Source organism: Acanthaster planci, linkage group LG03, assembly GCF_054643075.1.
Source record: "Acanthaster planci isolate LZ-2023a linkage group LG03, COTS_SCS, whole genome shotgun sequence".
NCBI lineage: Eukaryota > Metazoa > Echinodermata > Asteroidea > Valvatida > Acanthasteridae > Acanthaster > Acanthaster planci.
Window position 1 is genome coordinate 14,490,413 of NC_141779.1, and position 26,208 is coordinate 14,516,620.

General features: G+C 42.1%; 3 protein-coding genes across 7 annotated transcripts; all 3 read left to right on the forward strand.

Annotated features, from left to right (window-relative positions):
* Window positions 1-318: 318 nt before the first annotated feature.
* Window positions 319-13,518, forward strand: mcrs1 (microspherule protein 1). Of its 5 annotated transcripts, XM_087134791.1 has the most exons (14): window positions 401-448; window positions 1,294-1,334; window positions 1,567-1,970; window positions 2,848-2,985; window positions 4,121-4,291; window positions 5,064-5,173; window positions 5,693-5,801; window positions 7,025-7,163; window positions 7,827-7,902; window positions 8,420-8,448; window positions 10,006-10,098; window positions 10,577-10,659; window positions 11,706-11,921; window positions 12,796-13,518. In XM_087134791.1, exons 3-14 carry the CDS (start codon window positions 1,722-1,724, stop codon window positions 12,877-12,879), a joined length of 1,497 nt encoding a protein of 498 aa, XP_086990917.1. In that variant the 5' UTR covers window positions 401-448; window positions 1,294-1,334; window positions 1,567-1,721; the 3' UTR covers window positions 12,880-13,518. The 5 variants fall into 5 exon arrangements, with proteins under 5 accessions (XP_022079130.1, XP_022079135.1, XP_022079134.1 ...); XM_022223438.2 differs by lacking the exon at window positions 1,294-1,334 and having other exon boundaries at window positions 319-448; XM_022223443.2 differs by lacking the exon at window positions 1,294-1,334 and having other exon boundaries at window positions 320-448; window positions 4,124-4,291.
* An 87-nt stretch (window positions 13,519-13,605) lies between these two features.
* Window positions 13,606-17,783, forward strand: LOC110973071 (uncharacterized). Its single transcript, XM_022223537.2, has 5 exons — window positions 13,606-14,576; window positions 15,344-15,442; window positions 15,664-15,788; window positions 16,470-16,591; window positions 17,241-17,783. The coding sequence occupies exons 1-5, from the start codon at window positions 14,373-14,375 to the stop codon at window positions 17,357-17,359; spliced, it is 669 nt and encodes a 222-aa protein (XP_022079229.2). The 5' UTR covers window positions 13,606-14,372; the 3' UTR covers window positions 17,360-17,783.
* Window positions 17,784-19,375: 1,592 nt separating this feature from the next.
* Window positions 19,376-24,485, forward strand: LOC110973070 (uncharacterized). Its single transcript, XM_022223535.2, has 6 exons — window positions 19,376-19,753; window positions 20,539-20,637; window positions 20,993-21,117; window positions 21,992-22,113; window positions 23,085-23,197; window positions 23,832-24,485. Exons 1-6 carry the CDS (start codon window positions 19,547-19,549, stop codon window positions 23,952-23,954), a joined length of 789 nt encoding a protein of 262 aa, XP_022079227.2. The 5' UTR covers window positions 19,376-19,546; the 3' UTR covers window positions 23,955-24,485.
* The last annotated feature ends 1,723 nt before the right edge of the window (window positions 24,486-26,208 follow it).

Genomic DNA, 26,208 nt, shown 5'->3' on the forward strand with positions numbered 1-26,208 from the left:
TGGCATCAATTTTCAAAATGACAATGAGCTTACTGATTAGGGGTAATCATCTCTCGATAGACACATCTGTTAAAGGCACTTATTAAATCGCCAAAAAAATTAATAAAAGGAAAATGAAAGATGGGGAAATAATTTAATGTATGTCTTGAACACATGAGATGCTTCCATTTTTCCTGATTTTTTTAAGTGAGAATATTTGTCACTGTTGTCTATTGAAGCTCATTTGCAACCATGGCCGTAATGGCACAAATCTCGTGCAACAAATACGCCCCAGACATAGCTGAAGGCAATGCGCCCTCTTTTGATAATACAATTTGCATGCATGAGACGGACCCCAGCTGAACTGCACAAACACAGCTCGATTACTTCTATCGACGACAGGGAAATATACTATTACAAGCCACGCAGTTTACGGGAGAAATTTTGCTTATAAGCGATCGTGAATCAGGTATGTAAGCCTACGACTAGGAACGGTTAAATCTTGTAAATTGGGGGCTGTAACTGAAAAATACGTATTACAGATGTGCCAGTATTAAAAACATGAAAAATAAACTAATTGAATGAATGAGTAATTTGTCATTGGCTTGGAAATGAAGGCCTAGTGGAGAATGTGATTGAAACTTTACGGCAACAAACAAGACTTGGCCATGTTGCCTGACATGGCTGAAACTTTCGCCATCATCATCCATTCCAAGGCTTGTTTGAGAGGAAAAGTAGCATAGGCCTACATTTAGGCCGAAGTTACTTCTACTACTTGAAAGTACTGCTAGCCTACTGCATGGGTGATTTTACACAATGTTGAGATGTTGTTGACCAATGTCTGTGGGAAATGTGTCAACATTATCCAAGTCAATGTGTCTCACACTTGACACAATTCATCTAAAATGTGGCACTTTATCTGTTTATCTAGCCCTATGACCAATGCCATGACATTTGTAAATAATATGACTTTGGCATATGCTGGGCATATCATGCACACAGGACCTCTCTGCTATAGTTGGCCAACTATTTACCACTCTAGTTGGGACGGGCCCAACTATAGTTGGGACTGATGATGTAGTTGGGATGTAACACAACCATGAAAACAATTTTCCTCAGACAGTTTCTGTTTTCTCAACTTATCTCCTAAAATACATAGCATAGGCCCTAGTGAGATGCAGTGTGTTTTGTTTTTGGGTGAGTTGGTTGGCCTACTATGGTTTTGCCAATATGGAACTCTTAGTGATTTTTTTTTTTGCAGGGGGCTGATCCACATCCCCGAGGATTGTTTTTTCTGTTTTTTTTTTTCTCTAGGCCTACATGAAAGACGTCCAAGATCTATTCACTACAGAGTGGTCTGTTTCCTGTTTCCAGTAATGATAATAATAATTGAAAATTTACAATGCGTCGCTTCCATAAAAATGATCAACGGCACAGTACAAGTTAACGTAAAAAATAATTAATTGAAGAAGCGTAAGGATAAATGAATGAATGTCACTGCACTATTGCCACATGTTGATGCATTAGAAGTAGAAAGCAGCAAGTGCCATAACTATCAAAAGCCATTGTGTGTGTTTTTTTTATCAGAAGCTGAAAAATTCTTGCCCAAATGCTAAGACTACATTGACTTCGGCACTGTATCTTGGAAAGTGGAGGGCAGTCTAAGTGCCATCATTAAACTACTGTGTTGAACATTGTGACAGCTTCTGATCAGCTGCGTGAAGCTGCCTAACAAAGCCATCATGTCCATGTCCACACCAAAAGCTACCGTGCAGGGTACTGGCCAAGCACCAGCATCCCAAACTGCATCACGCCCTACAGTCACACGGACCGTAGTCACTGCGACAGGAACAGCTAGCATCCCCAAGATGACGCCTCAGTACGGCATATCCCCACTCATCAGTGACAGCTTGACGAAGAGACGCAGCTCCTCGCGTTCCATCAAGCGCAAGAAGTTTGACGATGAGCTTGTGGAGAGCAGCTTACTGAAGGTACGTGGATTGACAGTATTACACCAGTTGTGTGATTTATAAGACAAAAACCATTCAGCAGCCCATTTCATGAAACTTAACTGAATAACATGACTCCACTTACGCGAAATTTTATTGCGAGGGTTGCGCAACAAATTTAAGACTGTAAGTCCATGACTTATGCAACAAATCGTTGCGTAAGTTGTGCCAAACGAAGGGAAAATGAATGATTTAACCAGCTTATCATGCTCGGTTGAGCCTCATCATTGCCAAACGTAACAAGGCTTAAAAGAGAAATGTACAACTTTGTAGTAGAAGGTCATGAAAAACTTGTTTGGCCGGGGGAGAATTGCAAGATTTTCTCTTCGGTTCTTATGAAGAAAAGACAAAACTTTTTTGAAAATGGCGGATGGAGGTGATTCAATGACTGTTAAATGATTGTTATTATATTGGAGAGGAACAGCCAACGTAAAAGCCCTTTTGGTCTTCATCCAAGAAATTTAATATCAATACAAACCTGGCGCAGCTGCTCAACTTTTCGTTGAATCAAACGTAAGTATATTGTGCAGGTACGACGTGAATTTGTGGCACAAGGCTCACGCACTTTCAAATTTACGCCATGCTTCATGAAATTGGCTGCAGGTATTGAAATACTGTCTGAAATATCAGGTGAAAATACACCAGAGCCTGCTGGGTTTAGACTCTGTCCTTCCAAAATTTCAGTTCACTAAAGGTATGTTTACAAGACCATTGTACAAAACATGTTTGTATTTGGAGTTTTAAAAAATCCTGTTGATAGTATGAGGACTTACGCAAGACGTAAAGGAGCAGTGCAGAACTGATTGGGAATTCTTCTGGTTCTAATCATAGTATGTCCATCTTTAAATTCGTAATTTAGACTTCCAAGGGCAAGGTGTCATCAACGACTTCTCCGTCAGGCCAGCCACCGCCTGTCGAGAAAGAGGAGAAGAAGGAGAAGGAGAAGGAGATTGTGAAGCCCCCTGTCCACCACCCACCTGTCACAGAAAGGAGAAAGGTGTGAATTGATTTCTGTCTCTCTGTGGAGCAGTGTTGTGATCAAGTCCACATCGGGTCCTTTTCACAAGTCTCTTCGCAAATCCGTTCATAAGTCTTTTATGAATTAATAAGTAATGTTCAGGGTTTGTTATTCAGTGTTCTAATTTGAATCCTGTGCCGAGTCACAAATGCACTGAGATATATTATACAAATTAGAATGTTTATGAGTGCAATGGTAAGAATATTCTCGTAGGTTGACATATGAAATGTTCCATTCAATGAGCCGCAGGCGAGTTGAATGGAACATTTCAGCTTTCAACGGATGACAGTGTTCTTTCCATTGCACGAATGAAAAACATTCATTAATTGTTTTATATAACATCTAAGTACATCTTTGTCACTTGATTGGAGGATAACTTTTATAAAATAAAGGAATATAAATAAGGTACTTACCTTCTGTCATCTGCTTTTGCCTGATGCATTCTAGTTGGCGTACAACATCTGAATTTGTTTCTTTGTATTCTTGCGTCCGCTCCGTCAAGTAATTCGACAATTTCCTCGTCATTCAGCAACACGACATTGCTTGAACCCGCCGCCATTTTAGTGATCATGGGCATAACACATGCCCTCTGTTGACCAATTACGTATTGAAGTCCTTTGCGTGCAATAGATCAAACTGCATATAACCAAAATTGCACGGTGTATATAACAAAATTCAACATGACGTAAGCCGCGAAATAGTCTATAAAACATACAATCCTCCAATCAAATGACAAGAATCTACTTAGGTGTTATATAAAAACAGTATACGGATAAGACGGAGCTGGAGAAACTATGACAACAAAGGTCTGAGCACTCGTGGCTCTTGACTCTGGGGAGAACACTGAATACATATATTTGGACTATAAGGTATGCCGAAAATGTCACGTCTTGAGTCCATCTGCAACAGTTCTGTACATTTGTTGTTCACCTTTGGTAAGCTGTGTGTACCAGGGCCTGCATTCCTTTTAGTTCAGATATGAGGCTTAACCTTGATTCCTGCTGTACCTAAACCTAAACTTAACCTAAGCATACATGAGAAAGATGACACTTGAACAATTGCTGACACCTATTTCTTTCTGTTTATAATTTTTGTGTGTGTGTGCTCATCAAAGCAGGTTGCCTCACGTCCATCCACCTCCCAAACTCACCGGCCACCCTCCTCACACAGACCCTCCTCTTCCAGCCGGCGGTCCAAGAAGCCCAAGTCCCTTCTCTCCCTCACCAAGGATCACGGACGGTGGAAACCCCAGGATGACCTCCTACTGATCAGTGCAGTGCAGCAGGTATGGCCAAGTATATAAAAAGCTCGCTCTCGGATGTTAATTACATGTCGTGGGGACAGAAAACGTCATGGGGACACATTTTTGTCGCCACAACTTGGTCCCAACCGATTTAACAAATGAAAGTGTCCCCCCCCCCTTGCCTGGTGAGTTTTGTGCACATTATGTTGGAAATTGATCATGCAGTCCATGCTAGTTACAAGTGCTGCAGTGGGTGGGTCATAGTGTCCTGTACTGGCCTGCATGAGTTTGTCATAAAGCACTGTTTTGGGTTTGTGGTTGTGTGTTTGAAGCAGTTGGAGTGTTTATAATCTTTATTGTTGTACCAGTCAATCAGGAAAACAATTCTGTAGTCCCAAGCAGATGGGATCATTAACGTTCCTGGATACATCTCAACTCCAAAGAGAGTTGACAGTTGAGGTGTTGTGTACTCAGGACGATTCTCAGCCATTAGCTTCCAATTAAATCTCTGGCTTGACCGAAAGAAGCAAGTCTGATAGAGTTTGTCGCTCAATAGCAGGTGTATTCAGGGCCGACCTCAAATTAGAATCCGTGTCATTCATCTCCTCTTTTCAGGACAAAATTTTGAAAAAAAATACTAGTTGCTGAAATATTTGAGACTTTCTTCACACAAAGGTCAATGTACTATCTGCAATGAAGACATGGACAAAGATACTAGAAAAGATTGACAGAGTATGGGCACTGACAGTTTGAAATCTGTCATTGTTTCTTGAGCTGGAAATACCTCATAAGTTGACGATTTTGCTTCCTGCAGACCAATGATTTGGAGACCGTTTACCAGGGGGTGAAGTTCTCCTGTCGATTCACACTGAAGGAGGTTGAGGAGAGATGGTACGCACTGCTGTACGACCCCGCCATCTCAAAGTAGGTCGATTATATCATTTGTGATTGACGGACTGTGAAATTTCATTCATTGATTGCCTTCCAAAACGGGATATTCTTCTCAAGGGGTTGAAAAGAAATTTTCATGTCTTGTTTTTAGATGTGTATATGACCACCAGGGGTTCAGTGACCTATGTCGCTCCAGTAATTTCCTCAAGAGGAACAGAGCGTACTGTTGAAAATGTTGGGTCCTTTCCCTCCACCGACTCTCATAGCCAACACTTTTTCTTGAAAGCAATTCTGTCAATGGTGCACCTATGAACAATACTTTTCGGAACCGCTCAGTTTTGTGGCAAAACAACATTTTTTCTTTGTATAATGCTCTTTAGTGAGAATGGAGCATTTTCAGGTATGAAGTAGTTTGGAGGATACAGGACGCAGGTTAGATATGAAAGCACTTCAAAATCACCTGCCACTGGCGACCTCAGGTTTAGTGTGCAAGGTCAGGGAATAGTGACTGTGCTACATCGAATCAGAGGGCTTTGGTGTGTCGTTTCCCAGGTTATCCCAGCAAGCCATGCGGGCATTGCATCCAGAGGTTAAGGCTTTCGTTCTCAGCAAAGCCATCTACAGCGAGGATGAAGAGAATCTGCTCGGCACAGTCACTTCCGTAAGTAATACGTTCCTTCACCCAATTTCAAAGTGCTGCTTAAGCGAAAAATTTGTCTAAGTGTGAAAAAGCCTTGCTTGACAAATCGGGTTACCAGCCAAAACCTCTTGTGATATACATTGTTTTGGAATGGTATTTACCTGTCTTTTGGTTAGCATGGCAATCACACAGAGTTTGAGCTGGTAAACTTTGTTTACTAAGCAGCTCTATGAAATTGGCCCCTGCAGGGGAACAGAGAACAGAGGCAAGGTATCACACATCCCCTCTCATTATCATCTAAATGTTGCCGAAGTTGTGTATTTACGGTCTCGGTTTTGTGTGACATTCTGCAGTCAGGGCCAACAAAAGGGATGTTTGTGTAATTGAACGAGCTAATTCCTGTTCAGATGAGATACCAACCCAATTAAAATTCTTTACAGTGGTGAATTAAGCAGGTGCAGGAAAGCAGCATGGCAGTACAGTAACACTGACCAATTCTGTGTCATAACTGTCCTGCCAAAATATTCACAGAAAATGGATTAGCCCTCCTGAGATGCAAATGTGCATTCATCAAAAAGTTGTCCTATCAGTGACACGTATGTGACTGTGTTTAGCAGTTCAGAGTCCCCCGCCTTGTTTATTTACACAAAGCAGAATCGACTGGCTGTTTCTATAACTTGATATAGCTGTGCCGTGAGTCTTGATGATCAGTAAGCTGGCTTTGTCCATCAGTGGCCTGCTTTTGTCTGTAGCAGGGGGGAAGTATGTTGAATTTTGGACGGTCTGTGACTATTATAACTACAGGAGGGTAAATGCAGTAGGGTAGTTCCAGAAATTAGGATGTCCATCCGATATGTGATTCTGTAAGTTCGGAACACATTTTCTGATTTCCAAGAGTGATGAATTAATGCAAAGTACCTGCCAAACAAATAGTAAAAGTTTGAAATCAATTCCAGTGATATTTCCATGTCAAATAACAAAGGTCAGATGTAACAGGGACACGAAAATGTCACACTTTTGGACCCCTGATTTCTGGAATTACCCAGTACTGATTTCAAAGCTGTCCAAATTTGATGCATTGTAATGACGTCGAGGTTTTTTCCTAAAGTATCAAGAACCATGTGTTTCAACAATTTTTCACAAAAGTGGGTCTGGTGAATCCTAACAGTAGAAGCCGTTTGAGCATCCTACATCTCTGTGTGATCCTAGTAGCACTTTTTTTTCTTTTTTCTTTTTCTCAACAGACTAGTCAACCAACTGTGGAGACGTTTCAAGAATTAATCACCAAGAGCCCCACATCCTTCCATCCGGCCAGAACGGCCAAAGCTCTCTACACTCACTGGCTGCTCATGAAGCAGTACCACCTCCTGCCTGACCAATCAGGTGAGCCGAACAGTCATCCATATTGGCAGATGTTTGCGTGTCTCGCTCCTATTGGGTGGTCACTGGGTTAATATCAGCTGCCTGACCAATCAGCTGATATAAAGCAGCATTTTTTTCATCCACTGTTTTTACTTTCTATTTCTGAAAACAGGAACGAATAAATGATCCTGTAATTTCTAACATGTATTTCTACACATCTGACTTGTCACAAAGTTGAACTTTTTGATACAAAAGATACCTGAGAAGCAACTTCTAAGCCTTACCAGTGACAAGAGACAGCCTATTGTGAACTTTCTGCTTACATTGATCTTAATGTATATTCCCAATAGATCAGTTTACACCAGCAGCAAAGTGTACTTGCTTTACAGTGATAAAATGTTGATTTGGAGCTGCCATCTTTGTTGTTACATTATTTTCAATCCTAGCTGACAAGTTGGCTTATTTTAAAGACAACTTGACTGATGTAACATTACCAACGTAATCACTCACAGCTCTTAGATAGCTCGTAAAAATTCTGTTTGGACTTCAACGTGCAATCTCTTGCTTTATGGGTGCCAATATCTTAACTGCCTCACCGCCAAGCTCAGAAGGGATGGCTGGCCAGTTTTAATGAAGTACACTTGTAGTTTCCTCTCTTGAAAGCTTTGTAATTTGTTCTTGCAGTTCAGCCAATGCCGAGGGGTGATCACGTGCTCAACTTCTCAGATGCTGAAGATATGCTGGACGATACCCAACTCCAGTAAGTTCTTGGAACTTTCCAGAATACTGAAAGGGTCTATGCAAAGCCATTTGTTTCCCACAGCTGTTGAAAATGCACCTTTGTCATTTAATGAACATTATAATCAATCTTCATTTTTGCTATTTTAAAAGGTTTGGGTGCCAGCTTGGTATTTATGCTAATTCGAATTTCCATATTCATAAGTAAAACTGTGATGTCATCCCAATGAGAAAACCTCAATACTGCATTGATTTATATCCCCCCCCCCCAAAAAAAAAGCTGCTGGATATGATGATAATTTGCTCTCCTAAATTTCTTTCTCCTTAATGAGTGGAGTGAGCTTTGTTCAGGTATTTTTCGTTGGCATTTAGAGAAGCAGACATTTCCAAGTGCGAAATGGAGTTTTGAGCTGTCAAATTGAAAAAAAAAGAGTTGTTTGGTGGAAAGACCTAGATTTTTGAGGTAACTACTCAGCAGTGTACAGCACAGACCAGTATGGTTCCTAAACCATTTCCCTACTTGTGTTTTTTGTGTATAGGGATCAGAGAGATGACATTCTTGAACATGGTAAGAATTACTTCCACAGGGTTCCTTTTCATGCTCTTTGGGTTAATAGCAAGGGGCTAATTCATCTAGAACGTATGCCATTAACAACTGCCCCTGTATACACAAACACACCTCCCCTTAAGGCATCGGAAAGGAAACTACAGAAACAAATAATATGCATTACAGGATGATTAGGCCAGTGAGGTGTTTCCTCGGCATGTTTTTCGTATCCTGGGTAAATCTTTACATTTAGCCAGGCAGTTTACAATAGACCTTATTCACAAGAAGCCATTTTAAAAATCTTGTTCCCTTATTCTATCACATTCAGTGTAATTTGTTAAATGGGGCAGTGCCAGACTATTTTGGGTTCCATGCTTCACTTTCATTTTTTTTTTAAATGTTGCTTAAAACAGTGAGACATGGTAAATCACATATTCCTAATCATCCACCGTCGTAAATGAAATGAATCTGGGTTTTTTGCTTTAATTTTTATTCTTAGGTTCCCAAAATAAGAAAGTCAACCTCACTTTTCATTCAGTGTGGCTGACTTGTGAGGGGAGTGAGGCCAATTGGGAAATAATGTGCTTGATTACAAAAAAAGGTCCCAAGATGAAATCTTGAAAAAACCCACAGTGTCCAAAAGTTCTTCACAACTAGCATTGTTCCATGCTCAGCTAGGTTTGGTGTCCAATACAAGCTCCAAAAATTTGCCTCAAAAGAAAATGTATAAGATTAACCATTACTTTCCTTCTCTGGCCTTGTTCTGTGGTCCCATATGGGTCATTTGGCGATTGCCCAAGGCAACTCAAAATACCTGAGGCCCCTCAAAATGCTCAAGGCACATCTAAATGCCAAGGCACCTCAAATAAGCTTTTTGCGAGTTAAATTTGAATAAAATCTGGTACACCGAGTTCGTTATTCTCCATACTAAAACCACTGTTGCTATACCTCATGATTTGGGGCAAGCTTTTGCTTAGTTACATAAGAGATGCCTTGCAACAATACACTGTTCTCAATGGATAAGAAAGGCACAAAGGAACCAGTCCATTCCAGAGATGGTGGTCGCTATGTAAAAGCTTGCCCCGAATCACAAGGTATAGCAACAGTGTCTTTAGTCTGGGGAATTCAAATTGTTATGCATATGTGCAATCAGATAACTCAGTGTACCAGATTTTATTCAAATTTAACTCACAAATGGCTTATTGCCCAAGGCACCTCAAAATGCCTTAAGCTTGACTGCATTGCAGCAGTGTCCTTGGCAATTCAGATTTGAGTAACGATGATAAGCCCCCGAAAAAAAAAAATTTAAATAAAAATCATAGAAATAGGTTAACTAGGAAAATGATTGCTGAGCAAAGTGATGTGTTGTACACGTGTGCTGCTGTTTCAAATATTCATAGATCTACGTAGTGGCCAGATAGTACCTCAGAAAGATGAGGTGATGGTGGAACAGGATTTACATTGTACTTTCTTATTCATTGTAGTTCCTAAATGAGGCATATCTGAATTATAAGCCTAACTTATGACAGGATGGCAGTGGGCTGATACATTGGGCTATTTATCGGTCTCCTTTTTCAGAGTTGTCGGTGTTTGATCGGAGGCAGAAGCGGGAAATCCGAAACCTGGAGAATGAGATTGTCAAGTGGCAGTACCTGGTGGATAGTGTCACGGGTAGGGTTTGTGTTTGAGTCTGTGAGCACAGCCACATTCATGTCTCTGTGTCCTAAAGTCTCGGCTGCGGCTGGCGGCAATGCAGGCATCCATGACAAGTGACAGCTGCTAGTCACCAGCTCCCATAGGCAAACATGCACATGTCAGCCGCAGTCACAACTTTCAGACACAGTCGTAGGCTGTATCCAAATCAGTTGTTCTAGAACTAGGTCTACATGTACGTCTTCACTCCGTTGACAATATGCATGGTCGCTCTGACAGCAGGCATAGCCGTAGGTCTGGAAACCAGTTCGGACAAAGCCATAGAATCATTGGCACTTTGAGAAGTTTTCAAAATGGTACTTTCGTCAGTTGTTATGAATAACTTGGAAATTTTGATCTTTTTTTTTTTAGGGGGCGTGCGTATGGCGTATCTTTAATCTCCCAGTGTATTTGCTCACCTGTAGTATGTTTGGTTTTGCCCCATGTTCTCTTGCAGGAATGACATCACCAGCATTTGATAATCAGACATTAGCCGTGCTCAGGGGTCGTCTGGTCAGATATCTCATGAGGTCAAATGAGGTCAGTGACTCCAGTGGAACACATGTCTTGATTGAGACTAGATCCCCACAAAATTAGTCTCTAAGCCATTCAGTAATTTTGCCTAAGTTTCCAGTCTAAAAGGAAGAGCAAACTGAGCTTAATGTTTTGATGTTTAACTCAGTTTTGCATCTTGATTAAAATTAGGGCTGAGTCAATTCAAATTATTCACTATGCAAATATTTGACCTTCAATTTGATCGAATATCTGAATATTCAGTCATACCGACCGGTAGCTTGTTGAGGAACAAACCATATACAAAATCAGTTGCAGTAACGCACACAATTATACATTATGATCAATATAAAAGCTTTTTACATCTAGGAGTGTTTTTTCAATTGTTGTAAGATTTCTGACGCTTTTCATTTGAATCTGCTTGAAACAAGCCTCCACAGTGCAATTTTTCTCATTAAAAACAAAAGAAAATATTCCCTTTTCATAAATTTTGCATTTGAATATTCAACTTTGAAAAATAATATTCAAATATTCAGTTATTCGGATATTCGGCACAGCCCTAATTAAAATCAGAACTGTTTGTTTTCCTGTTGATTTAATATCCTGCATGTTTGTTTTAAAGGCCATTAACTCAAAAGTGGCTGTGGTGACTGGCAACTCATTTTATTAGGTTGGAGCACAGTTTGATTATGTATTTATGTACTGCATGTGTCCTGGTTCCCAATACCATTTCTAACACTTTTTCGAAGGATGTTGCAAAACGGTCTTGATTAGCTCTTGGGACAAGACCCCATATTTTTTTTTCATTCAAAAACTGCAATTTCAATTGCATAGAGGCTTAAATTTTTCTGAAGCCAACCTGTTGTTTGAAATGTCATTTACCCGCATAAAATATTTATTTTGAGATTTAGACTTAAAAAAAAAAAATCAATAGGGTTTGTGTACGTAATACAGAAGTTAAATATAAATACTGTCAGTAGAAGACTTATGTAAACAAATAAAGCGAGCCAGTTTTATCAAGTTCAAATTCTGTTCTTTGGTCATTTTTACCGTGCACAACACTCTGTTGACAGATCACCATCGGCCGTTCCACGTCAGACTCCACAGTGGATGTGGACCTGTCATTGGAAGGGCCAGCCTGGAAGGTGTCGCGGCGCCAGGGCCTGATCAAGCTCCGGAACAACGGGGAGTTCTACGTGGCCAACGAGGGCAAGCGGGCTATCCACGTGGACGGCAAGGCCATCATCAAAGGGATGAAGAGCAAGCTCAACAACAACTCGGTGGTGGAGGTGAGGGATGTGGGCGTCGCCGGGCCTTTTGTCGAGGGTGGGAGGGAAGGACTCAGCGGCAAACTGGAAAAAACGTTAACGGTGGAATGGGTCAATTCTGAGGGTTTTTCAGATTTGTTATTTTTATCCCCTTTTTCCTCATTTTCATTTCTTTGTCTTTTCCTCTTTACCCTCATTTATCTGTGTCACTTTTTTCGGGGGGGGGGAGGAATTGGAAGCGCAACCCTTGCCCCGCTTCTTTGTGACACCAATGGGCGAGTGGCCTGTTTGTGACTTTTGTTCCCCCAAAGTTGGATCAAGAGCTTGATAGAGTTCAGCACCCCTTCCCAAAAGACATTGTATTGTTTGAAACTGCAAGTGAATCCATTGAGTGCCCCCCCTTCCAAACCTGAGGTCCCAAGTGCAATTTTGACCCTAGTTGAGCCAATGATCCCTGAAGCATATTTTCTCTTTCTTTGATAATAACTGTTCCCATGATATACACTGCCATAGCGTTTTTGTTCCATAGAAATAGTGTGGACTTAAAAGAATTGTATATTGCCGTTGTTTCTTTCAAACTGTACTTGACTGTTTCCTTGTTTATATGTGTACAGTACACTTTCTCGGCACGCTGTATATCTAATCAGTGCACTGTTAGGCTAAGAGTTTGACTAAGATAACAGATTTCCTTTTTTTTCCTGATCATTATCATCATAATCTCTACAACTTGCTTGTCAACTTGAGTGAATTTAACTTCCACAGAAAACACTGAAGGAAATCCAAACTCAAATTTGAGGTTTTTCGCCTGCAACACCAAAGACATTTTGCCTTGTTCCTGATTTTGTCTTTCGGTTTCCTTCTAATCATTTAAAAACTTCTTTCTTTTCTCTCACAGATTGCTGGTCTGCGATTCATCTTCCTGATCAACCAGGAGCTGATCAACGCCTTCAAAAATGAATCCATCAAAGGAAGTGCCTGATCCCGCTTTCTCTTCCCATGCCAATTTGATTAGAGTCATTGACTATTGTGTCCGCTTCCAGGGAAGCCACTCTAGCCTACCAGCAAGTTGTTGGGGTGGAATTTTAAGAGGGAAAAAAGAGGCAGAAATGTCACTTATTTTGGTGGTAACGTGCAACATCTTATGTTTGAAATGACTGTCGTGAGAAAAAATATTGCAACATTGGCATGTGCAGTTGGTCAGTTCATGAAGATGGCGACACTATGGGCAGCCAGTTTGGAGGATATTTTCAGACGCTTCATTTTTTTTTGAAGACTCCGAGCTCTAGGTTTTTCCAGAACTTGCAACTTTGAAATTTGATTGGAATTTTTCTGACAACACATTTTTGTCATGTTTGCAGCTGTCCACTGAAGGTCTAAAATGTTCAAAAAAGCAAAATGAATGTGACAGTTTTATGGAAACGACAGTATTTTTTTCTTGGGAGGACAGTGTCTGGTTTTCTAACACCAGTTCCCGGGTACACCAGAGAACTGATGTTGCTTACACCTTCCCTGTCCTTTGAGTTTTGTGTACATTTGTATTGTAGACATGCATATGTGTTCCACTGCTCCTGTTCTTGTAGAGACAGAATTAAACGTAAAGCAAGCTGTTTGCCAGGAATGATACTTGGTTTGTTTGATTTATTTGCAGCTTTTTAATGGATGTTTTGTCTCCCTTATGTGCGAGGGTAGGCAGTTTAAGACAAGTGATATTAGATGTCTTTTAAGATCATTGAAAAGTCAATGGAAGGTGGAGCGCATTATTGTAGGGCCTATGTACCAGTATATTGTACCTGCATTATAATGGAGTGTGTCGCTTGCACACTCAACGTCTGTAAAACGTTCGAACTGGCATAATTATTGTTTTCACGGGTCGATGGTTAATAAGTCCCGAGATTATGCCAGTGCTATGCCTCTTTCGACGAGTGTGCACGTACAGTGCACGGTTCTTGTACACGTGTACTTGTTTATGGCGCGTGCGAAACTGGGAAGCACTCCCAAATATGTAGAGTTGATTTCAGTCACCACCAAGTACAGTGACCAAAAGATCAACGGCCGTACGTTCGACTCCACCAAACCAAACGTAACCGTGAAAGGGAAGATCAAACGTGTAATCCCCGTGTAGAATTTCCACAGGGATCAGTTAGCTTCACATCATAGAGATAGGGAACTAAGTTTGAAGTTGACCGTATTTGTAAATCAAAAGGAGACGACTTGATACACCTCTACCGTCATAAAGGCTTTTATAGTGACCCGGCAACTTTGGCTATTGTATCCAATGGCTCGTCACATTGTTGTTGTTCGACCCTTCCAGGTGACAATTTATCTAATCAATTGATTGATCAAATCATGTAATATACGTCGGCAGCAAGTAGTTAACACCGGCAATCGTAAACACTTCTTAAATAGATAATTTTAACATCATTCTAAACGTGTTCAGCTGGAACATCGCGCCGGGTGCATGAAGTAGAGATAATGAAGTACGCGGTGGTGTTGTGTGCGGTGGTTGTGGTGTTGGCTCGAGTTTGGAGCGGTGTCGGACAAAACCCCATACCCCACCGACCGCCGAGGGGATTCGTCTATCCACTCGGCAATAACTGCAATGCCCCCGTCGAAGTTACCGTGTTTGTCGACCTGATATGCCCGGAGAGCAAGCAAGCCTGGCCCGCATTTAAGAAGGTGAGTTTACTGTGATCACCCTCAGAAGCAAGCCCGCGAGTTCAGCTGACATTTAATTCATGTCAAATTGCTGATGCTTGATTGAATGTCTGTTTTTCCTCTAGCATCTAAGCGGCTACCGGGGGGGGTCTGTGCCGCCCTGGGTGTACCGTAATATGAATGTCATTACTTACTCAATGGAGACCACGGCTCCAAAACAACATTACCTGCAAGCAAGCGTCTGCTTTACTGATGAGTTCATGCACCGTATGGACTTTTGAAGTGAACACAGCAGGCCACGTTCTCACAAGCCGAACACAGCAGGCCACGTTCTCACAAGCCGCATGTCATCTGCCCCCTCCCCCCCAAAAAAAGTTTACTTCAGTTACCCCACAATGACTGGTCCCGGGCTGAAAGGGGAGGGGTTTGGTTGGAAGGGGTTGTTGCCACAACAGGCTCACTTAGGCCTAGTCTTGTTTCGTGGTTGATCACCCACTCGCAAGAGGGTCTGATGAGTTTCATTGACTTGTGATGTACTCAACATTGGCAATAAACTGGCTACCGTCACCACCAGTTACACATTGCCATTGAATCTCCAGCCAGAACTTTAAAAATGTAAGCTTTTCTAGCTTCAGCTTTCGTGTATAATTTAGGAAGATGTTGTTAAAGTAGTCCTCTTGCCCGTTGGTAAATTTTCCCCAATTAAAAGTTTTCTTGTGAAAGTATTGGGTATGACGTTATTAAATACTCATGCAAAACTACGCAATCTTGATTCTTTTTCACCTCAGGTTGCCGATTATTACAACAGCGGTTCCGCGGTACAGGTTTCCTTAGAAACAATTATCTTCCCTCTGCCATATCATCGTGCATCATTTCCGGCCGCTCAGGTAAATGTACAATGATGGCCGTTTAATGAATATTTATTAATTTACACATGCCGATGTCTGCAGTGCGCCTGCTTGGTGGTTGCTTTGTGTCGCAAACTGCCACCACCACTATTTTGTTTGTTACTGCCAGCAGTGGGCTAATTTTGGTAAATAAATGATGTTTACAAAGCACAGCGACGAAAGTACTGACCAATAATATTGACACGATCGTCTTTCCCTAGGCATCATACATTCTTCGGTTTTTGAAAGGAGCGGCGTCCTACATGTGGTTCGACTACATCTTCGAACATCAGAGCAAATACTACAATGACGCCATTTTGAACACCAAGCAGTCGGAAATCCACACGTTAGTTTATGATGACGAGTTTTCTGCTTTGAATTGTAACTAAATTAAAGCCAACTTCAGTTTATTGAAACAGATTTCATAGAAACAAATTAGAGGATCGACTTAGTTCAGAATTTATTCACTTTTGTAGATTGCTCGAATCATTAAGTCACTATCATAAAATGATCTGAGTCCGATTTCAGACGCAACATAAAGCTCCTCTCGATTTGAGTAGCAGGGGCGTATAACTACGGGGCTGAGGACAGATTGGCATGGGAAATTCCCTTCCCCAAGATGGCCCTGAAACCGAATTGTCAGACGGAAAAGTTAAGGAAATTCATTTTTACATTTTTTATGTCCTTTCTTCGGGGTACGCCTAAATTTGGGGGCTTTTAACACGCATTGATGAGAAGGAAGTCAAAGGAAACATTTGCAATAGTTGCTCCTTTTCTCGTCCTATTATCCCTGGGGTGGCCGGCGGAGGCACCTCGATCATTCCGCAAATGTAACCGCAATCAGAGTAGTTAAACCCCATTAACGCCACTGTCTCATGCTTGAGTGGTTTTACATGAGACAAACCTACCCGACACCAAGGCGTGAATACGAGTCTAGCCACGATCAATCGATTATCCTGTAACCGCTGAACCGTTTCACCACTCATGGTACATGTAATCAATCAAAGCTTTGTGCCTCCCCGCACAGGATGTTGGCCAAAGACATCGCCGCCTCCACTGGTGTTGCCATGAGCGATATCCTGACTCACTTTGAGGATTTGGATTCGTCCAGGGAGGAAGAGATAGTCATGTGGAAATACGCCTGCTCCAGTAAGCCTTCTAATTTTTTGCTGGACTACATGGTATTGTAATCTTCTCAGTCTTTGGAAACCAGACTTGAAAGGGGGATATTAAGTTCCTCAAACTAGAGATCTTCAGAGAATTCGTCCATGCTGTATCGAACCTAACTTACTGATGAAATATGTATGGTACCCAACCGCCTGCTGGGATTTATTGTCACATGTGGGGGGGGGGTGATTTCATATTCATCCATCAAGCTCAGTACGGCCCCCATCCCAGGTGAGATCGTCAGGGTGCTGGCAAGTGCGGAGTCGGTGGTGTAGGCTATGAGTGCGCAAAAAGTGTTTGACTTGAAAAATGTGTGGGGGGATGATTACATTGTTAATCCCCCCATCAAAAAAGAGGGCGGGGACGGTATATCCCTCCCCCGGATTTCCACCCATGCCCAATTGTTTGTAATAATTTACTCAAAACCAAAGCAAAATATACAAACTAATCAGGCCCTTTACCTTATACGATGTACACATTTGTTGGCGGGTGCTCGTGTACAACGAAGCTCAAGTTAAACAAGCCAAATTTCAAGACGGTTTCAGGTAAACACTCGATAAACCTTTTGCATTTCGATGATTTTGTTGACTGCATCTGTAATCAACCCCTGTCTTTATACTCTGTATCCAAGGAACAGTTTCCGGCACACCCACTGTTTTCATCAATGGCGTCAGGGTAGACTTTTGGACATCGTGGACCCTGGACGATTGGAGACGAGTCATCGACCCACTGCTCGAACCCGAAATATAGGCATGAGGTCGTCGTGCGCGAGCAGTTCAAGGCTAATTTTACGATGGTCAAGAAAACGCATCTTTCACGAAATCACCAGCCATATAAGATAACACGGCATCTAATGATTATAGGACACGTAGACACCATGACTGTAATCACAGTACACTTTTTTATAATAAGACAAATCGTGGCTGAACAGTACTGTTTGAGTTCTAATTGTTACATAAATGTGTCCGTTGTGTTCAGTCGGTGTCATAATACCGCGACTGCCATCTTGGATTTTACCCCACTTTTGCTCAGGCGTGCATAAGTCAAGAATACTGTGTGAGAATTACTCAAGAGCTGTGTTTTCAATTCACCGTTTGTGTCTGGAAATCGAAATTGGCAAGGTAAAATCTACCATGTTCCTAAATACGAATAAAACATCTCATTGAGTTCGAAACGTGCAAGTTCATTTCTTTCAAGTTTGAAATGTGATTTCAATCCCTATGTATCCGCCACCAACGTGCCGCTGACCGTGCGGCGTAGGGAGCTCTGACTTTCGGACCTTCGGAAAGTTTGAGAGGCATTCATTGTTAAGGGGCCCGTGATGCGCAAGTTACGTGTGCGGTTTACAAGATAGAAACGGGCCAAAAATTACACTCAGATAAACTTCACTGAGCTCATGTCTAGTACGTATACCTCACAAGTTACATCTTTCGCAGAACCAGCACTAAAGTCCTCCTTTTTTGCCCATGGATATTATCTTGTTTAATTCCGATTGTTCGAAACACGGCAAACCATTCATGAAATAAACTTTTACTTGGTAGGCCTAGGCAAATTCCAACATTTTTTTCGGTTTTTTATACTTAAACGGTTTTAGGTTTCCATGCTTCACATGGCGTGTATACGCAGGCGATCACTACCCACCTTATTGGTACATAAACACGGCCAGTAACCAGGGTTTTGGAGCAGTTTTCCGAACCACACCCTAAAATCACACAATAATTTGCCAACGCATATCGATTTTCACGAAGGTAGTCTAATATTTGTTCATTGCATACAGGGGGCTAGCAAGGGTTACATGCAGTTACATTATTTGGACTATTTTCCAAATCGCGGCCACGTTCCGGTTGAGGCTGCAGACATTATGCTACTGTATTGGCCAACAATGATAAATACCCCAACTGGCCTGCTCCCTTCAATTTTATTGCGGTTTCCAGTATCATCTTCAAAATTATGTCAGTTGAATAAAAATGCTTCCACCTCTTTCCTCTCATTACGCAATCTAATACAGATATAAATAGCGGATTAATTCACGCGCCTCGCGGACTCCCGTGTCACGGTACCAGGTAATGCACCTGAACACCCAAGGCCCCTGTACTTGGTTAATCTCGAGCTACACGGCCCAGACCGAATCTGATGACGAAGCCTACATTTGCTGGTTCGGGGCTGTGATCATTAACTTGTCCCGAAAGTTTTATCGAGGGTAAAACTCCCAAGATTTACCTCCATACTTCTGTTTTGACCAGGGCATTGATGGCCCAACATCCTCCACTTTCTGAGGGTGACAAACAAAACATCACATGCATGGGCATGCTTAACCCTCATAGATGTTTTGTGGGGCAGGGGGATTCGGTACGTTATTCGATTAACACATCCTTTGCAAATGCTGTTCTTCCTTTGGTCTATGCATGTTTCCACGACACGTGATCATATCAAAATCCTTTATGTGGCAGAAAATGTTTCATCACACCCAGGATGTGTTGACGCTCCATGGTTGTTCAGTTCAACGAGTGCTTAAGGGGCATATAAAATTTAGTCTAATTTTCAACCTCAAACCAAACCTCGTGCTTCGGAGGCAGCCTGTGTTGGCCTGTGCGCCCAATGTATCTGTAAGTGCACTGATCCAGGTCCCAGACTAATGCTTTTTGAACATGATCAGAATTCTGATTTGTGGACAGAACAAGACGAGTTATCCAGTAGGGCCTATGCTCCAGGCAGGCAATATCACAGTTTCAAGTTCAGTGACACTTAACACTCAACCCGTGACTCCAGAGTTTGGTGAAAGAGGGAACCGTTGGGCCATCCTTATGATACTTATCTTATCACCTGATGTTTGATCAAGTCTTGTGATCAGGTGCGCTTGTAGCAACAGTTGTAGGTCTGCTAGCATACCTCTGCGCCAAACGTTTATATCCTCACAGCAAACAAGTCAGGCAAACCATGAAGTACGCGGTGGTGGTGCTGTTAGCGGCAGTGGTGGTGTTGGGTCGAGTTGGGAGCAGTGTCGGGCAAAACCCCATACCCCACCGACCGCCGAGGGGATTCGTCTACCCGTACAGCAATAATTGCAACGCACCTGTGGAATTCAAGGCGTTCATCGACCTGAGTTGCCCGGACTGCAAGCAAGCGTGGCCAACATTTCAGAAGGTAAGTTTATTCAGTTACCATGTACTCACAGGCATCTGAGTACCGGAAAAACTTCTTCATACGTTGTTTTGACTTTTGACACTTTGACGAAGAGACAACTTCAATTGGATGGTCCAATGAACCACCGGCAATCCAAACTAGAGTTCCAAGATTTTGCCTTTATCCAGGTAGCCGAACTTTTCAACAACAACAATACACGCCGCATTTATATATTCTCCCTCTCCTCAAAAACATGTCCCCTCCAACCCAGGTAGTGGTATTCTTCCAGTTAAAAGGGCCACCCAATACAAGGACTTTCTCTGCAGTCATTCGAGGTCCGTGCCCCTGGTCTCCCCACCCCCATGGAAATTTTGAAATGTGCACAACCTACATGTACGTGTAAGCCGCACTATGGTTCAGTGGCTTTCGATACATCCTTGACAAAATGTGTGCATCCCCAGCACACTAGTAGAAATTTACCATGTAGTTACCCACCAGCAGGCCTATGTGTAGTCTCCAAATCTCCCGACACAAAGTCTTTCATTGGCCACCTGAGGCAAGGGTTACAAGAAAAGAAGGAAAGGAATGTAAATTTATTGTTCGTTTCCCACTCAGAAGATTTTGAACCACAAGTTATAGACATCCGTAAACACATTATCTACCGGTATTCAGAGAAGTTCGATTAAACGTTTTGATCCTTGCATTTATCAAAATCTCTGAGACAGACTGTTTACAGTGTGATCAAAAATTTATCAATATCATTCTGATGGGTGGACATGCATTTAAGTTTCGGTTCAATTTAACAGGTCGCTGCATTCTACAGCAACGCGTCGATCTCAGTGCTATCCTTCGAAGCAATCCTCTTTCCTCTGCCATTTCACCGTGCAGCATTCCCAGCTGCTCAGGTAACTTTATGTAAAGAAAAATTGACGCAAATAGCAGAGTTGATTTGGTTTTTTGCCCTGTGTTCCCATTTGGTTTGTTGCAGAAGTGGTGTAGTTATGTCCGATTTTGGTTTTGAATATAAATGCATTTAAAAAATGTGGCCGGTTGGTTGGTCCATTGATTTGCTATAGTTAGTTATTTTGTTCCTACTTAGAGTTCATCACACATTCGGTTTTGTAACAAATAAAACTTAAATCTTAAAAATTACACTGACAGGTGGCTTTTTGTTGTGTGAACAAGGTTAATTATTTTGTTATGGGATGAAGAACCTGTTTGACCCACATTACATGCTCAGATGACTTTGTATTTCGGCAGGCATCATACATTCTTCGGCTTTTGAGAGAAGCAGCAGCCTACCCGTGGTTCGACTACATCTTCGAACACCAGAGCAAGTACTACAATGGCGCCACCTTGAATCTCACCCAGTCGGAAATCGATGTGTTAGTTTCTGTTTGAGATTTCTCCTTTTAATTTGTACCATTCAAAGTCATTTTAACCTTATGAATTTTTGGAATGTGACCAAAACCGCTGTGTTCTATAAAACGGCACTTGTAGATAAATGATGGTGACGATGGTTGTGGTTGTGGTGATAGTAGAAGATTAATGGCACTTATGGCAGACTAGTACCCTGCGTGCCACAAGCGGTATCGTCTGCGTCACTCATTGGTTGTTTGGGTAATCATCTCACATTCTGTACAAATGCACAAAGGAGAGAGAAAAGATATGCAAGAGAAATGTATCGGGTAGATAAATGAGTCTGCATAAATGAGTGTCGGAGGTCGGCCAAGCTGGCTGGTGGGGAAATAGACCCAGTGGATAGGTTAAAACGTTCAAAGGAAGAGTATTTAATCGTCTAGGCCTACCCAAAATTTTAGCATTAAAGCTGTTTTATTTCGGGGTAAGTTACAATCGCTTGACGCGTGCCACCGACGCTAGTAAGCCCTGCTCATTCAAAGACCTTTTTCATTAACCGTGGTCGGTTGTCGAATAGGATGAATTTGGACATAGCCTCAGCCTCAAGTACTCGACTTAGTCGTAACATCTCAAACGTGTTCTACCTGCAACACAGCGGCGTAGCGACGGGAGGGGGGAGGCGGGGGCACGTCCCCCCCAAATTCCCAGTCCCCCCCTCCCCCCACGAAAGAAAAAGGATGAATGGATATTGAACAAAGCTAACAAAAACTTGCCCACAAAAACCACACCACTTAGAGTTGGTGCCCTCATACGATGCTGGTGCCCTTTAGTGTCCCCCACTAGTAAAATCCCAGCTACGCCACTGCTGCAACACTTGAATAAAGTCTTTCACTTCTTTAGGATGTTGGCCAAGGACATCTCCTCAGCTACTGGCATTTCCATGTCCGATATCCTGACTCACTTCAAGGATTCAGATCCGTCCAGGGAGGAAGAGATAGTCATGTGGAAATACGCCTGCTCTAGTAAGCTCTGGAATTCATTTTTTTTTAACTGTGCCCTTTTGTGGTAAGAAATGCTTTGGGATAAAGTTCAGAGAACTCCCACTAAGTATCAACCACGTCCGGTTCATCTTGCGCGATCCCAGGATAGGTTGCTAGGCTCAATTGACCGTTGGTTGACAAAAATTTAGCCGTTCATAAAACATTCTCCAGACTTTCGGACACTGTCAGGGAAGATCGCATCTCTTTGGCTTTACTTTTTGAAATGCAGTATATCAATTATTGGCGAATGTGCTGCCAAGAATGCTAAGCAATGCAAGGACATTTTAAATAGTGTATATATTCATAATTAATGCCTGCTTGCTAAGTTTCCAAAATATTGGACCTTGGAGAGCCAAGATCTTGGGGCGAATTCTTCATGCTGGTCGGCTGTGAGATGGTCAAGAAAAACCCATCTCTTTTTGATTAATTCCCAAATTTTAATCGTAAACGTAAACAGATGTATTGGTATAATAAGCAGAATATAAGATCTGCCAACGATTGTATTGTGTCTCGTCCATACACCTATACATAAAAAGCTCTATGGTCTCGTCCCATTCCTGGATTATTGTGGTTCTTGCCTTGACGCATATTACTTGTCATGTGTTCCGGATGGCTGCTGGGGGGGGGGAAGAGAACACTACACAGGGGGAACATAATGAACGGGATGGGTGGGGTGTTTCTCTTCCAAGTTCCCATATCTTCAACCTGACCGCAACGTTCTCCGAACAACAGATGAGACCTGCTCATCATATGTGGCATTCTGTTTGCCGTCTCTCACAACCGCCTAGGCTTACCTTCGTCCCTTGTTGCAATCTTGTCCCCTCTCATGGCCAGTTATGTGTACTGTCATCAACAATGTTCTTCTTTCCTGTGAGTGATGCACAATCAGTACTTAGTATGATTTTTTTGGTCATCACCATCACTAATTACATGTAAATCCTTGTTGTACAAAGTGACGGTTTCTGGCACGCCCACCGTTTTCGTCAATGGTGTGCGAGTGGACTTTTCGCTGACGTGGACCTTGGATGATTGGCGGAAAGTGATTGACCCGTTGCTTGAACCCGAGGTAGGAATGTGAGATATTCATGACGACGCTTGCAAAAGTTCGGATTCGAGTTGTCCAGCGAAATCCACGCAGTTTACGCTGGTACAGCAACTGTGGGATGGTGCACATGCCCCTTTATCTCTCGATTAGATATTCTTACGTGTGATCAATACTGGGCTGATCGACACGTCTGCAAAAAATGGAAGTGGTCTTTTAAACCCAACACGCATTCATAGTTTTTTTAGGGGGGGAGCACATCTTTTCTAGGGGAATGTCTAAAGGGGAGGGCTGATTAGGCAACTACTGTGCAAGGGGTCAGCTGCATGTATTTTCAAGCTTGCAAGTTTTGATTTTCATCCAATTCGTTTCTTTTTCAACATTTTTTGCCTATTCCCACTTATTTTTATTTTTTCAAATTTTTCCAGGGAAGGGAAAGGGTCCCCTCCCCCTTGTGACGCCCATGTTACAACAGAATAGTCAACATAGATGAAAGAAAACCAACAACCTTATGGGCAGTCACACAACTGCACGCTACACACTCCATAAAAACTGCCTTTGGGCATTAACTGTGATTTCACACTATCTCAGATTGTCTTTGTTCCAGTGTGTGCAGTGAAGTCACAGTAATTATTATTACCCGCCTATCCAATCACAGGACGTGTACTATATGCGAAAGACCTGCCCGGCAGGACAGAAGTTGTGCAATTATCTACCTGGTAAGACGGAGTGTTGCTTGAAAGGAGAGTTCTGCATTCCCAACGTTGGTTGCCGATGCTAGAAAGCCATTGCGACGGGTGACGAGTACCAACTCGGGCGACGGTAATCAAATCAAAATTTAAACTACATGTGCACAGATACAGAGCTGATAACCAGTTCCTATAGCTGACTTGAAACACTACGGGCAATGTTTATAGTAGATCTGTTTATAACTGTTGTGGCAAACAACTTCGAAAAAACGTAAAATATCTAACACCCAATCATAAAGGCAGTTAACTTTGTGATTAAGGTTTCAGAAGCAATCAGGTTTCGTTAATAAACCAACAGAGAGTAGTATTGTCTCATCGTAAAGGCTACCACTGTCTCTCCTGTGACCGACAGGACGAGGAATTTGGAACAGTTTGTGAAACGATTATATTGATGACAAGCAATATAATGGGCATTTCATTAACTTTACATGATGTATACATTGAGTTTCGAAATGATCATTTTTATGTTTCCTTGCTCGCTCTTTCAAATAAATTTCATTTTATTTAAATTTCACCTAAAATTGTCAAAAATGTGACCTTAGTAAAATGTGCTGGTTATGATATTGTGTTAGATTTTCTTAATCTTTCAATGTTCGTACTGAACAATTCTTCTAAAACAGTTAAGAGGACAAAGAGGATCTGTATTTTTATGAGCCTGTTTCAAACGGATCAGGATCGCGATCAGTGCTCCCAGACCCGGTTCGTGCTAACCATTAGGCGGGTTTTGGTGTCACTTAACTAACGACAGATCACTGATCGCGATCCGGATCCGCGTGAAACAAACAGGCCCCATGCTTTAGCCTCTTTATTCCGATGTATGGTACACTGAGTGCGATAGTTACGAATCATTGGCGTTTCGATTTTCAATGCAATTTCATTGCGTATCACTTCGCAATATAGTCAGAAAAATCTGACCGCTGATAACAAGAGACGTAACGAGGCAAAGTTTTTGTTCCTCACGCAATCAGTCGACCGCTATTATTTTTGTTGACTGCACTGATGAGTTTGCTAGTTAGGAATAATCTCAAATATCGGGGGGGGGGGCAGAAGTGTTTCGGCAGTTGAATGAGTTGAATTGCGGTATTGGCTGAAAGATTTAATGATTGGCATAATACATCAATACATCAATATTAATGCATACCTTTTGAGTCCAGACTGAAACATGCATACACTATTTTCCATGGTGCTATGCACACAACGGGATTGATAAAAAAGGTGCCATGAAGTTCATGAATATACAATAAATTCTGTCAGATGGAGTATTCCATTCCAGATGGTTACAGACTGAATTGAACAGGCAGTCTGTAAAGATATTATTCCCACCATTGCCCTATCATCAACTTCCGCTGTTTGTACACATAATCAGCGACGAGTTGTACCATCAGCACCAAGACTATAGGCTACACGGACGCCGAGCGTTTGGATTGCTTCACGGTGAGCACCCGGGCCGATACTACATCTTTCTGGGGCCCCGGAATGAGTGAAAATTCACTTCCTCCGACTCGAACCACAAAGGGACGAGAAGAATTCGAGTGAAACTCAATCACTCAAATAGATCAAGATTTCACTTGAATTTATGCTTGAGTTTTTTTTACATTTCAATCTAATGGAGTGAATTCCGCATGTGGTCTGTATAGATTTCATTCAGTGGAAACAGAGAATGGGAAAGCTGTGATGGTCTGAAATGCTCTTCAAAATTAGGACCTATTCTCCCGCTTCGCTGTCATTGTACGAGTCCTCAACAAACTGTGCGGTTGCTAAGCTTATTACCTGCCCCCTGTCGGATATACCCATATAAATATCTATTGTGGGAGTTTATTTGCTTTGTTTTGCTCTGCTTTCATTGTTGATTTGTTCCTACAACCCTTAAGATTGGTCACCGTGGGAGCCGCTATCTGAACCGATCAATAACACATAAATAAGTGATCACTTAGGTGACAAGCACCTACATCACCCGTCAACCCTGCAAGGTGGATAAATTAATGATCCGTTGATGGTGGAGGTGGGACAGTGGAAGTATGCGGCGAGATCCAATGAAAGACTGACCCCATTCCAATCGGCGGCAAATACGCCTATTCCGAAGCATACTGCCACGAGAGACCCCTTGATTTGCGGTACTCGCCATGCAATGAATATACTAGTGGGAAATATGAATAATTAACGATAAGATATATACACTTGACATGGAAAGTGTCACCTTTGAACATGTTCGGCCGAGATAAAAACGTTTTTTTGTTTTACCGTCAAATGCCAGGACGTTAACCGCGACCACTCGTCAAAAGATAA

Excerpts from the sequence above, each read along its gene's own strand:
- mcrs1 (XM_022223438.2), top strand. The coding sequence starts at position 1,722 with ATGTCCATGTCCACACCAAAAGCTACCGTGCAGGGTACTGGCCAAGCA. Across the intron at positions 1,971-2,847 it reads TGGAGAGCAGCTTACTGAAG|ACTTCCAAGGGCAAGGTGTC; the intron begins GTACGTGGATTG and ends TTCGTAATTTAG. Across the intron at positions 7,903-8,419 it reads CTGGACGATACCCAACTCCA|GGATCAGAGAGATGACATTC; the intron begins GTAAGTTCTTGG and ends TTTTGTGTATAG.
- LOC110973071 (XM_022223537.2), top strand. The coding sequence starts at position 14,373 with ATGAAGTACGCGGTGGTGTTGTGTGCGGTGGTTGTGGTGTTGGCTCGA. Across the intron at positions 15,789-16,469 it reads AAGCAGTCGGAAATCCACAC|GATGTTGGCCAAAGACATCG; the intron begins GTTAGTTTATGA and ends CTCCCCGCACAG. Across the intron at positions 16,592-17,240 it reads GTGGAAATACGCCTGCTCCA|GAACAGTTTCCGGCACACCC; the intron begins GTAAGCCTTCTA and ends TCTGTATCCAAG.
- LOC110973070 (XM_022223535.2), top strand. The coding sequence starts at position 19,547 with ATGAAGTACGCGGTGGTGGTGCTGTTAGCGGCAGTGGTGGTGTTGGGT. Across the intron at positions 19,754-20,538 it reads CGTGGCCAACATTTCAGAAG|GTCGCTGCATTCTACAGCAA; the intron begins GTAAGTTTATTC and ends TCAATTTAACAG. Across the intron at positions 21,118-21,991 it reads ACCCAGTCGGAAATCGATGT|GATGTTGGCCAAGGACATCT; the intron begins GTTAGTTTCTGT and ends TCACTTCTTTAG.